The sequence below is a fragment of the Pterocles gutturalis genome, unplaced genomic scaffold (assembly GCF_000699245.1).
Source record: "Pterocles gutturalis isolate BGI_N339 unplaced genomic scaffold, ASM69924v1 scaffold10633, whole genome shotgun sequence".
Taxonomy (NCBI): domain Eukaryota; kingdom Metazoa; phylum Chordata; class Aves; order Pterocliformes; family Pteroclidae; genus Pterocles; species Pterocles gutturalis.
In genome coordinates, this window is record NW_010123185.1 from 37,686 (window position 1) to 50,670 (window position 12,985).

The following is a 12,985-nucleotide window of genomic DNA, read 5'->3' on the forward strand; positions in this document are numbered from 1 at the left end:
TCTCCAAGAAGAGAGCTTTAAAAAGCATAAAGGAGGACTCTTCACCACCTTCCTTCCCCCTGCCCAGCAATGATTTTGTCTAACTGTTCTTGTCAGATGTAAGGAAGCGAAGCGCCTAACATGGGCTGCACTGCTCAAACTACCGCGAGCTCCCTGTTCATGTCAGCCCATACTGGCTTCCACAGATGGGAAAATCCGGACAGCAATTTAACAAAATGGAGTCAGGAATCCCACAGTCTTCATGACAACATGAAGAAACAAAAAGCTGTTGGCAAGGAATAATAAATTCCCCACTATTCAAGAAGCTCAGATTGAGAAGTAGTACTGCAAGGTTCCTTTCATCCAGGTAGGGAATTTCAAAAGAAGTCTAAAAAAACCTGTCAATATTCTCCTTAGAAACACTGCTCTGAAAGTCTTTCACTTTGGTGTTAGGCAACATGTAAAAATCAAAAGTTCTTTCTGCTCTCCTTTTGACCCTGCCATCTCCTACCTAAGATAAAAAAGGGGGAAAAGGCAACAGAAGGAAAACGCAAATACCTTGAAAAAAAAATGGAAGTGCAGAGAAAAGGATCTGGAACCTACAGGAAGAATAGTATTAAGGTTTTCAAATCTTAAATGAGACAGAAGGTGTTAGCTTCAGAGCCTGCAGCATCTCCCAAACACCAAGAAAACAGGAAAGAATTTAGGAGAAAAAAAGCAGCAACCATTTCCATTTTCTCCTTCCAACTTAAAAGCTTTTCTCCACCTCAATTTTTTTGCAACATAACTTACTGATTTTAGACCTAGAAATAACCACTTTAAAATTCATGTGTTCACTGCACATTAATTCTTTGTCTGTTTGACTAACAGACGATCAGAAGCTGTTAAGACTATACCTCCACAGCTTCACAGGTAAGGTGAGAATACTAGCAACATTGAAGAGACAAGTGGGAATGCAGAGAGAAAAATTTTATGATACATAAATATACTGTGCATAAACATACATATTTCATATTTTTCTATGTCTAAATTGATTGTTAAAGTAAGGAAGGCCCTGAATTATAAGAGTTTTGGCTAAATCCATCTTCTGACAATGCTTAAACTCCATTACATTACACTACAGAATTTAGGCATGAAGCCTTCTGAAAGGATATTATGATGCTCCTTTGAAGTAAAGAACCAGCTATCCAGAAAATAAGCATCTGAAGCAAGAAAAAGAACATGGCACATTCATATCTATTTTGACCCAAATCTAGGCTAAGGAATTTGGAAATTATCACTTCATCTGATGACTCTTATACAGAGTATTTTGTTACAAAACTAAGCAATCTCAATGTAATACTGCTGGTTACAGAAGCTTCTGTAAAATGGACAATGATTATCTTATTTATGACTAAGTCCAGCACTTGGTTTTAGATTTCTTACCTGACCCAATCTAATGCTGCCTGGGAAATGAAAGAGGAAGGAGGTTGGTTTCCAGATAGTGAAGGCAGGAAAAGCTTGTTATCATTTGCACACAAAAGCTTTTCAGAAGTCAAAAGATAGAAGTTGCTTGAGCAGGAAAATACTTTCTGCAGGCAACACATAGTTCATCCAATGACCAGCTCCTGGGCAGAACATTATTTGTTTATACCATCATGGCAAGTGATAACTGATCAGTGCTGGCTGTCCTTAGAAAGGCTGTACAGGACACACTGTGACTTTACAATGAGATTAAATGGCACAATTAAAAACTAAAAACCTCTTGCATCTCAGCAATCTTTCTCCCATTTTTGCCTTACGGTGAGCATGCTTTAGTCTATATTAGCAAATTACAATTTTCCTAAATCACCAGTAATGCTTAAGTAGTAATGTATTTAGAAATACTGGGCAGTTTTCTATAGGATAATAGAGTTACAGGTCATTTAAGTTTGAGGGGCTCTTTTATAACATTTTATGATAATTAGACCATATCTTGTTGCATTTGCTATGAATCTTATTATTACTTCATTTAATTGTTTCAATATTTAGTATAGCTTAATCCTAATTCATCTGTTTTACTGGCCAGGATGACTTGATCACTCAGAATTGCCATTAGTCCATAAAAACATATTTCACTGTGGTTGCATATTCCAAAATAAAACCTTGAATCAAAAAATTTCAAAACCTAATCAACTTTAATCTCTGTGTCTTTACTGGCTGGAACATAATAATATATATAATGGGAAAAGTTAGTAACTATATTATGTACCTAAGAGGAGTTAAAGTATATATATCAAAAGCCAAAATGGCAATTTATAATACCCTTATAAATTATAGCATTGTAGTGTTGCTTTTTTCTCTGTTTTCCTCATTGTAATAACTAGGCACAGAGCAAATTGAAAAGCAAAATATTCCATAACACTGCCATAATTGGCAGATATCCTAGCCTCCCTCCCAAATATAACACTGAAACAACTACCTTTTTGAAAGATGAGCAACCTACTCAAATGCACACTTGTTCAGGAATGCAAAGGAGAACTTCTCTTAAGTTGCATTCATTCATCTTCTCTTAATGTTGCATTCATTACCAGCTTGCTTGACTAGCAACACTGGGAGCTCTTAAAGGCAAGATGAGCAGCACTCAGATTCCACCTGTGCATCAGGTGCTCAGTAACAGAACACCATAATGTAGGATTTTATGGTCCCCATTGCTGCAGAAATAATAAGGAATCAGCTTACAAACTTACTGTGGCACACCACAGGAAACATCCCACCTTTCTGATCTAGTTTTTTGTTCCAAGAAGGAATGTAATGCATTATTGGGGATCAAATACCCTCAATTCTTGTAAGAAAGCCATTCAATTCTCTGTTCCTCTAGTCTGTTACCAAGTAAAGTGGTACATTTCTTTAGATGTCTTCCCTCCTCATACAGAGAAGGAGTTTGCTATGCTGCCCACACAGCAAACTGCAAACTCGCAGCTGACAGCAGAATTAAGATGAGGGCATAAATAAATAAGGAAATCAAAAATATGAGAGCACAGAGGAGGAATAAAAAAAAGAACGTGAAGAATTGTACATATGTAATAACTGTATAAAGCCACGTCAAACACCACAGCTGATGTCTTTGACTTGCCCAAAGAGCAATATAGTCATTATGGCTTAACTCCAGCTTTTAATAAACACTCCTGAGCTGGAACACTACTTAGTGCTATTAGGTAAGCTAAAGCAGCCCTAGTAACCCTCCTAGAACACCAATAATCAGTTTCTAAGGTCCCTTGTGTCTTGATTTCCATGGCCTGGCTCCTGTTGAAGGGCACATGGAGTTTTCTGTGGCAGTACAGATCCCAAGTCTACTATAAATCATCTTTTGGCTACTTCAGAGGTGGGAAGGGGATGGGCTTGTGAGGCCTGAATTACGGACTTTTCCTTATATTCCAGTGTCTCATAAACAGAAGTAGGTTAACAGAACTGACTAGCAACCTCCATCCTTTAGTAATAGCTACTGAAACCCTCAAGCCTCACTTATCACTCTGCTGAGGTGAAATTCATCACTGAGATGCCAAATAAGCAGTGCCTCTGCAGCATCCCATTGCATGGCAGTACCTTAGAGGAACAAAAGAATTCCCTCTGACTTCATCTGTGCATTAGCACAGACCTTAAATTTTCTGTGTCTCTTTACTAAAAAAAACTGGTGAAAAAGAAAAGGAAATGCAAAAGCACATCAGCAGTATTTGCCAGTAAAACTTGCAAACCATCTACCGCTCAGTTAGGACTTGATCCAAAGCCCACCGTCAATGGGCTGAGGATCAGATCCTTATTCAGCTTTTGGAGCTAATTCATCTTCAAACTGACAATTGTATATTTAGGCTGCAGTCTCTCTATATATCTTATTTGCCTCAAAGCTCTGTCCAGTCAAGTTTTGAATACATACAAAGATCGAGATTACACAGTCTCTCTGGACCTCTATGTCACTGTTTGGCCATCTTCATGATGAAAAAAAAAAAAAAATTATAGTATCTTAGAAATGTGGAACTTTGACTTTTTTTTTTCTTCAAAATCACATCAAAATCTGTCGTATTTCACAATGCTCGCAATAAGAAGGAACAGAAGCAGATAAAGAAAGAGCCATACATTGAAAAGAGCCAAGAATGGAAGACATTAAATCAGCTTAGGTTTGACTATGCCAAAACAGATGTAGAGCTGAAACCTGTTGACTTTTATGTAGACGTGCTCAGAGAGTATCTTGCTGAGAAACTGCTCACCTGATCTCGGGAATATGGAGTATCCACTATGCGTTTGTCTGAACACGCTGCTAGAAGAATCTTCATTGCATTTAACTGGAGCAATATTTCACAAGCCATGGTATCAAAGAAAGTAATATTGGCAAGAGCTGCTGAAGCCAGCAGGAAAACTTCACCAGATGAGGCTTCTTGACACAGTTCTAGGAATGCAGGAAATAAGTTGAATAAAAGTCATTCCTTCATTGCAAAAAAAACATAGTTAGGTGGTTCAAAGCAGTATTTAAGCATCTGCAACTTGCATTAGTAATTTTAGTATCTAAGACCAAGTTCATAATCACCAAGATAAAAACGAAAGCAAAATGAAGAAAATCACCTCAATTTTATCAATTATATGTCACATTGTTAGGGTGCTTTATAGGTGATAATAACATTAGGCACCTTCATGTGAACCACAAAAGCAGGGAAAGATGGTAAATATGAACCTAGACACCAAGTGTCTTTAACATTCATCTTATTAATGAGACGGTCTATCTAGTATACCATCCTACAGAGAATATTCCACTGAATGTTGTTCAATATAAAGCTTGATATAACTAAATAAAATTAAATACAGGAGGCAGAAGGCTAGCAGTAACTATTCCATGACAGAATAATTCTGCTACATATCCTATTCTTTAGAACAAGATACATACACACATTGCCTATCTCTAAACCTGTTTCTCTATTGTCCAAGATCACCTTGCGTGTGTTACAGCTTCAGTAAGAAGTGCTGAAGGCACAGCTCCCTTTCAATCCCGTGCACACACGTATTTTAACTAAGATCTGAATCACCTGGCAATTGGATTTCAGCATGGTTTAAAAATTAAACATATTACAGTAATTCAATTACTGAGTTATAAATATTACAAGGAACCTGGTGTGTGACTACTGAAAGGGCTCTTCTAAAGTTATACATGTTTTATTTTTCATGCTCACGTTTCTTGAGCAGGGTATATACTACTGAAATTCTTGTGGAACTGAAACACTGACAGTCGGGGAAATGCTCCATCTGCTAATATCTTCTGGAGAGGCTGTTCAGATTGTCCCTTGACTGTGGTACACTGTGATAACCTGGAAAATCATCTTAAATAACTCAGGTCAGATGCCTCCAGCAGTCTAGCTACAGCAGAACCAAGCTCAGCACAGGTTAATTCCACCCACTGGATTCAGGGCAGGTTCAGGGCAGAACATTCAATATTTGTTGCTGGACAGTTTGGTCATCAGGAATAAATTGTTTACTTGCATTCTATAGCATTAGTTCTGTTTGGGAGTGTTGAAGAATGCCTAAATAAATCTCAGATAATTCCCAGCCACTGCAGAATTATCAGGCAGTGGCACTACTATACTCTTTTCTTGTTCTATTAAAAAAAAAATAAAATTGAAAATCGAAGTGCTGTAGTTTAACTGTAATCATTGGTCTCAGTAGAGAAATATCCAGATGTATTGATGCATTATACATGAGAAATCAAACTAGGTGACCCAAACTGTACATTCTGACATGAAGCTCTGGGAAACTCTGAATTTCCAGATCAGAGAGAGGAAGAGAATTCTTGACTGAAAGCTTCTGATATTTGAGTGGGGTGAAGCACAGTGCCAGAAATAAGAGATTCCTCTCTTTAGAAAGTACTGAGAAATATAATCTTATTTTTTCTGAAGTGTCCTCACTGAGGACAAGCTTCTTTGCTTTTCTATAAGCTTGCTGTTACCTTTGCCTCATTTTATCATGGATCAGAAGCCTAGACAAGAAAGTCAGATCTTTTATTTTCTTGTAACAATGCCCATAGATTATACCATACTGTACTTTTTCTCTTAAGTATCATACAAATGTAGATGCAGTGGTGAGCTTGAGTTCTAGCAAGTTTAGAAAGTATAACAGGCATAAAGGTCAGCAACTATTTGAAACTGCTCTTTTATGGACAAACATAGGACAAGAAGACACTTTGCTGAGTCTTTTCTGTGGCTCTAATGGTAGAATTTCACCCAGATATTATTTTGACAAATACGCATAAATTCTACTCAAACATTGAGTTAAAAATATTATGTAATTGCAGAATGCCCTGATTCAGAATTAAAACCAAGTTCTTTTTTCCTGTTAAGGAAAGAATAGCAAACATTATATAAGGAATATTTCTAATGCAAGAGAGAGTCCTACCCCAACCTGTAATTTTAACTGGAGAGACTCAGAAGTCCCATAAGGAACTTACTGACAAGTGCTGTTACAATTTCTTCCATATTTTCCAGAAAGCTGCTGAGATGCTGAGTGAATGTGAGATGTGGAGATGTGATCTGTGCAATTACTGCCGCTGCTTCTGCATGAGTAGCTTCAGAATGGGTGTTATCAGTAAGAATGTCAGCCAGGCACAGTATCCCATCAACCTATGGAAAAACAATAGGTATAGATTGGAAATACTCCAGGAAATACTTTTGCAAGCAGAGTCTACAGTTCTCTTTTCTTGGCGATGGCTAAATTATTTAGTTTATATTCAAAAATGACTTAAACTTGGTGGCATTTATGACATAAGAAATTTCAATTTAGCAAATACAAATGGGTTCAGCATAAATGTTTGTTAACCAGAAAAAAGTTTTGTATTTCCTTCTCCCTTAATGTTTGTGCTGAATTGATTTTAGTCAAACAAGTCTTGTCTGACAGAGGCCTCAAGTTAAACATTAATCCAAAAACAATCTGTGATAAGCAAATGCTAACTGGTGCTCTGACACAGCCTCAATTAAGCTCTTGTCTGAGTGTGTCCCACTGCGAGACTCAAGCCTGAGTGGGCAGTTAAGTTCTTCACAGACATATTTTTTGCCCTTTTTTTTTCTGAATTTGTCACAAAGCCAATGCAGGATCAAAAGATACTATTAAGGAGAGACCCTGGCCAAACTGCACGTGATGAGCTTACACAGTGCTCTCAGTAAAGCTAGGTCCATATATCCCTTGCTTACTTGGAAGAAAAACAGAAAAATGAGTAAATTGTACATGCTTTTAGAGTGTCTGAAGTGTTCTGGGCTCGTTCCTTACCCAGTTTAGGCAGATACATCATACACACACACACCTTGCTCTGGATCGTAGGAGACCCACTGACACAAGGTAAGGCTGCAACAGAGCATAGCCAATGGCATAGCTTAAACTGCAGAAACAAACCATCTGTAACAACCAAAGCCAGCAAAGGAAGGTTCTCTGTAGGCAAGGAGATAATCTGTGTACTTTGAAATTAACAGGACTATGTTTCTCCCCGTGTTTTAACATGTCCCTGAAAAATTCATCATATTATCAAGCAGACAGCAGATGTGCTTAGAGGGGACAGAGCATGAAGATCTGTGTAATTAATTACGCACATTTTTATGTCAAATGCACAAAAATTCACTAATTAAAATCTTTATAGAAATGAAACTAATGTAACTAACTATAGGGACAGTTTACAAATGATGAGAGTTTTACAAACTTCACTAACTGTTTTAAAAACTGGCCTTATTTATGTACTTGAAGTTCTGAAAAAGTGTGGTGTCAAATGCTTTATATGTTGCTTGGACACTTTATAGATACAAAGAGAATTTAGGAAGGCTTAGCACTGAAACATACTTTAACAGTCAAACAAAAACAAATCCACGTTTATGTTAGTACGCTCACCAAGACCTTTTCTTAGGTGTGTTGTTCAGACTGCATTCTCTGGCTATTCAAAGCTTCCTCAGAATATCCACATTAAGTCCTACCCATTATCTCCACAAAGGGTATTTAGCAAATCTCTTATTCTCGTTTTTGTTATTTATTAATACAGAATGTTGAGTTATCTTAATTACTTATCCTGAAATGGGCATGAATTAAATTATTTGATAAGCACTGACAGTTACTGTATTTTACAAGAAAAACTCTCAGATTGATGGGAGCAAAAAATACCCTCTGGAAGATCATTCATTGGGATGCACTTTTTAATAGGCAATAGACTGTATCATTGGAACTCTAATAACATAGATAAATACAAAAGAAATTATATCTCTATTTTCCCTCAGATTACAAATGGGCTTTAGTATAGAAGCTCAAGTACTGGCAAGAAGAGGAAGAATAAATTTTCAACATTAAACTTTTTCTTGACAAGCTTTCAACATTAATCTACCTACAGCAAAATATTTCCTCCTAGTTATGGCAGAATTCTACAGCTTGAAACAGCAGATTCACATAATTCACTTGGCTTCAAGGTATATTAATAGATCTCAGCGTCAAGAACTAATATATGTCCTCACAAGAAGATTTAGTAGCCACAGTAGACAATATCATATGCAAAAACCCCCAACTTTGTCACCTTGAAACCTCCCCAGGTCACACCTTGTCTACTGTCCAAAGGATGCTAATATCAACAGTCAGTATAAGAAGTTAAATATATTTCAAGGCATTCAAAAAATGCTTCACAAGAAACTTCTTCTAAGACCTGGTAACAGGATACAGCACTCTTCAGCTCTAAATTTACTGGTTAAAATGCACTTAGTCAATTCTTATTCAATGACCTCGACAAAATGACTTTAGTTTTATGCTATTTCAGAACAAGTAATGGCTTATGAAAGACAGGTACAAGCACATGGTTAGATTTTTCCATCACCACTGATTGTTTATATCTACACTATAAAATACAAGCTTCTAACAATACAAGGGCTATACTCAACTTCAAATTACATATTTGATTTTTTTTATTTGGTAAGTAATTGTTTTTGGAAATTGGGAGTTGCTGACTTGTAAATAGAAGTGGATATATGTTTTCATTCAGCATAAAGATAAAGTATATATTTTGGATCCATGAAACCCAGCACTAGTTAGTTTTTCTCCTTTCTATTCAGAATCATGTAAAATACTAACAAATTCAGGCTAAAATTTGCTCTGTACACTTTCGTCTCCCATCTTAAATATAGAAAAAAAAAATTCTACTCCAGCAGCCAACCCCATTTATAAGTGTCTAGCAATAAATTTTTAAATGACAGGGGAACAATCTAATAAAAGCACTTTAACATCCAAAAAGAAATTGCTGCTCAAAGCATTTTTATAATTAGCTTTCACACTGAAAGGAACTTTGGATGGTTGCCCTGTTTTCTGTTTAATTTTGGTGAAGCAATCAGCTAAATGTCAAATCTGTTCATCACCTTGGCAATACAAAAGAACCAGTTAGCCAGATAATGCAAACAAATGAATTCCATGAATGCAACAAGATGCTGTGGAGCCCTTGCATTTGAGGAATGGCGTTCAGTAAATGCTTGCTCACTAATATTTCAATATTGATAACTGGAAAAATGCCAGGAATGTACATCCTTACGAGCATAGCCCTGTTACAGAAACTTAATCCAAGTGACAAAACAAATATGTGACTGCTTTACTGCATAGATCAAGTCTCTGAAAGGAAATAACTTCTTTTCTTTGCAACAGCAATGAATGAGTTCTGGGGCAGCACTCTTCTTCCTTCAGTCTACCTGTTCTCCCTCCTAAAAATGTTCAATGAAACCAGACATCTGTTAAAGATACCAATACAGAACTTGGGAGGAATTGCACTAATGACTTCTCAATTTGAAATATTACACACAACAACATTCTTAGCTCTCTGCTTCCCACAAGGAGGTTCAAGGCAGGCTTTCCATGCCAGTCTGGGAACCAAGACCCATTGCTTTCTTTTTAATAATGTCTGGCTTCATTTGTATAAAATGCTGCTGAAGGCTTTTTCTCCTACTATGACTTTGTCTAACATTCCTGTTTGCCCACTCTGAACACTCAGATGATCTCTACATATTGGTAAACTTTCTTAAAGGTTTTTTGGTTTGGTTTTTTTTTGCATTCTCTAAACGATCTCCTGTCATCTTGCTGAGATTAGAAAGCCTTATCAGCTGATTTCCCACTGTCAAATCCAAGAATAACACTATCAGTCTACAACTGGGTGCTTCTGGTAAGAAGCACCAGCAGGTTCCAAAGCAGTTTTAAAGGAAGAATGGAAGGGAGATGATGAGATCCAGATATAAGACAGCAAATGTGGCAAAAGAATCACAAAAAGGATTGCCTCTTAAACGTTATCTTAACCTTCCCAGGAGGGTAGAGGAGAATTTAATAAGCAGAGTCTGCATCAAACAGTCAAGAACTGACAGATCAGAGTTCCGTTTGCTTTATCTATTCACCCATGATCTGTATTAGCACCTCCAATTTGAAGCTAGGACAGGCTAACTATATAGGTGAAGACAAGAACATTAGCAGACTAAATAGAAACTGCATAGCTGGATAAAAATCCCAACATATTAAAATTTATGAGATGAGGAAGAGGGAGACAGAGAAGGAAGGAAAGAAAAATGATCATATTCAGAATATGTTTGAATCCCCTGCTCAGCATTCTTTGAACACAATCTACTTCACTTCCCAGACCATCGCATGAACCATGAAGCTGCTTCACTATTATGCAAATCCAGTGAAAATGTAATCCAGAAGAACCCATATACTGTTATTTTGATGACTCATTACTCATGATCATCAAGTCTGAGGTATACCCTATGTCAACTTCTGTAACTCATTCTGCCCCTGTAGAAGGCCTACAAGTTGTGTTTAATTTCTACACTGCAAGAGAGAAAGGGAAAAGGATGGAAGTATTCTGCCTTGCACACAATGATCTGTCGTATTTGAACAGTTGCCCTGCACAAGTGCTCTGCAGATAAAAACTGTCTTAGCTCCACTAACTGAGAACTGTGATGATTCATACCAGTTTAAGATTTGGTCAGCTATTTTTAAAGTGAGATGGTATCTTAATAGGGTGACGGCATTAAAATGTCCACAAATACTATTCCAAGTAATCAAAGCTACTGCAGCAACTCCATGGCAGCAGCAGTGACCAATGAACAAAACTGCAATGATTTTTGTAACTACTGCTGTACAACAGTGGCCATGGGACCTAATTTATAAACCACGTTGTATACTCTACAGACTAGTGTGGGGCTGAATAAAGGTTGAATGGTTCCCATCTTAGTAGCTTTAAAACTTCTGGCAATAACCTCAGCTTTCTATCTAAATTGGCCGTGAGTGGGTAATTCTGTTCATGGCAACTTCAACGCTTCCCTTTTTAAACTTCCCTCCTTCAGGATGCAGTCAAGCTAGTGAAGAGGTATTTGTTTTTCCTTCTGTTTAGCCATCAAGGGGCAGCATGAAGATGTTCTGAGCTATATGAGGAATATTGTTATATAGCATGAAAAAAAAATCTTAACCTTTTCTCAAAGAAAATAAAGGATATTTAGCTGTATCAGCTTGAAGTCTGCATTAAACATGGCAATGCAGAGAGCATCAGCCTTGCAGCCATGCTGCAGGAAGAAACAAACTGCAGAGCAAGATGAAATAACAAGTTCCTTATTCTGGGCTGACTTGGGGTGAAAGGATAAACAGTATGTAAACCTTTTCTACCTATGAAACCTGGGGAAAGCAGTCAAGCAGTAACCTCACGATGCATGTTCTTTGGCACTCAGAGATGCTGTAAGCTTGTTGCAGATAAAAAGTACAACTGTTTGTCAAAGAGTAGAGAATAAATCATTCCACAGAAAGGATGTTCAAAACCAATGACTGACATCCAGATGTCTTTAAACTCCCTCAATTTTACGGGCTGATACAAAGGGTAAGACAGGCTTTTAGAGTATTATTTCTGTAGTTGATAACAGAAATCAGGAACTGCATTGCTATTAGCCTAGCAGCTCACATATTCCCACACCCAGAAATCCCAGCTGACATTGCTTCAAACTACCCCCTACAAACATAACCACCCAAGGATACATTCAACTTCCCTGATCTACTCCTCACATGCCTCCAGTTCTACAGGATAGCTGCTGAGTGGCCTCAAAGGGCAGAAGGAGAAGAGACCGCAAAGGAATTCACTTGCAGTTAATGTAGAAGCCACCTGTAGTACAGATCCTTCTACTCAGCCACTGTTCTTGTTTTTTTAGAATTTGATTGATAAAACAGAAGGAAAACTACTGAGCACAAATGAGTACAGTGATTTGGGAAAAAAAAAGACATTTGCAATGGCCTTTTTACTCATCATTTGTTACATTCTCTTGTTCTGTCACAGCAATAATGACTGTGTTATTTCTAACCTCAGGAGCATATAATAGGGGAGAACTATTTGTGTTCACATATGATAAAGTTAGAGATTAAATTTGTCAAATTATGTGACACATGACAGAAGCCAAAGGTTTCTCAGATTCTTTTGCCCTACATTTTGGAGGGCTGGATATACTGGCTTGTTTTTAAGTTGCAGGCATCTATTCCTATTTGTAGGATTTTCTTGAATCTGCATTACAAATTCCAGAAAGTATATGCTTGTTTCTTTTAAATAATGGATAAGGTTTTATATATTATACTTTGGGGTCTGAATTTCATTAAAATGAAGCCAAACAGACACAAAAAGGACTCAGCAACAAGATCATAGGAACTGTCGTGTGTTATATAAGAATGCTGAACAAGATACTGGGACCTGAAGTCTGAATTAGGAAAAACACATTAGTAGTTTTCACATAGCCCTCATTTTTATTTACCCTGGGGGATCATAGTCTGAGAAAAAGAAAAAAGAACCACCTCAACTGTTCCTATAAGCAAACAGGGGCTCCAGGGTTATGCATAGCAGGGCACTCCAGAAAATGAGATGTGCTCACTGAAAGAAACATGCTTCGATCATCTAGTTTTAAATAAATAATGTCACAGACACTTCATTGCATGAGGCCATATTCTCAAACACCTGGTGTCTGGCACTTAAAAACAAGAACACTCT

General features: G+C 37.2%; 1 protein-coding gene across 1 annotated transcript in view; it reads right to left on the reverse strand.

The window, feature by feature from the left end:
• INSC (inscuteable homolog (Drosophila)) overlaps positions 1-12,985 on the reverse strand; it is an 89,754-nt gene that overhangs the window by 14,023 nt on the left and 62,746 nt on the right. Inside the window, exons 8-9 of the mRNA XM_010077814.1 lie at positions 6,425-6,596; positions 4,203-4,381 (exon numbers count right to left, since the gene is read on the reverse strand). Of these exons, the coding sequence (XP_010076116.1) occupies positions 4,203-4,381; positions 6,425-6,596 (351 nt within the window). The remainder of the gene's footprint in view (positions 1-4,202; positions 4,382-6,424; positions 6,597-12,985) is intronic.